The 376-nt window shown below is 37.8% G+C and overlaps 1 protein-coding gene across 3 annotated transcripts in view; it reads right to left on the bottom strand.

Annotated features, from left to right (window-relative positions):
• Positions 1–294, bottom strand: part of LOC107623290 (protein WVD2-like 7) — a 4101-nt gene extending 3807 nt beyond the window's left edge. For 2 of the 3 annotated variants that reach the window (XM_021112865.1, XM_021112864.1), the window contains exon 1: positions 54–294. Coding sequence is in view for 2 of the 3 variants with exons in the window: in XM_021112864.1 (XP_020968523.1) it covers positions 54–128 (75 nt within the window). In the remaining variant the exon portion in view is untranslated. The remainder of the gene's footprint in view (positions 1–53) is intronic. The other variant, XM_016325496.2, reaches the window with a different exon arrangement.

Here is a 376-nt window from a genome sequence, read left to right as displayed (position 1 = left end):
AGAACGAGGCGCGAGAAAGATGAGATTTTGAAACAAAAATAAAAAAGGTTTACCTCTTGAGTGGCGGTGGAAGTTTCCGAGGGAGCGGAGAACGAACGAAAGAGAAAACTGGTCGATTCAGCTGCCATTCACAAGGTTGTTTTTTAACTAATCTTCTGACATTAACAACGAGAGTGATATGAAAGTGCGACACTGAACTGCAACCGTGCTATAAGCGGTTCAAACTTCAAACTTCAAACCAAAGTCTTAATGGCATGCGGGAAAAAAAAATATTCTTTTATTTTTTTTTTTGGGGAGGTTAACGTTATAGATTTGTGTTAAATATTAATGCTCATTTTGATTATTGTACAGGGCTACAGGCATTATAGGGGAAAGT

The sequence above is a fragment of the Arachis ipaensis genome, chromosome B10, assembly GCF_000816755.2.
Source record: "Arachis ipaensis cultivar K30076 chromosome B10, Araip1.1, whole genome shotgun sequence".
Lineage (NCBI taxonomy): Eukaryota > Viridiplantae > Streptophyta > Magnoliopsida > Fabales > Fabaceae > Arachis > Arachis ipaensis.
The sequence above is the reverse complement of the archived record's forward strand: the minus strand, read 5'-3'. Positions and strand labels throughout refer to the sequence as shown.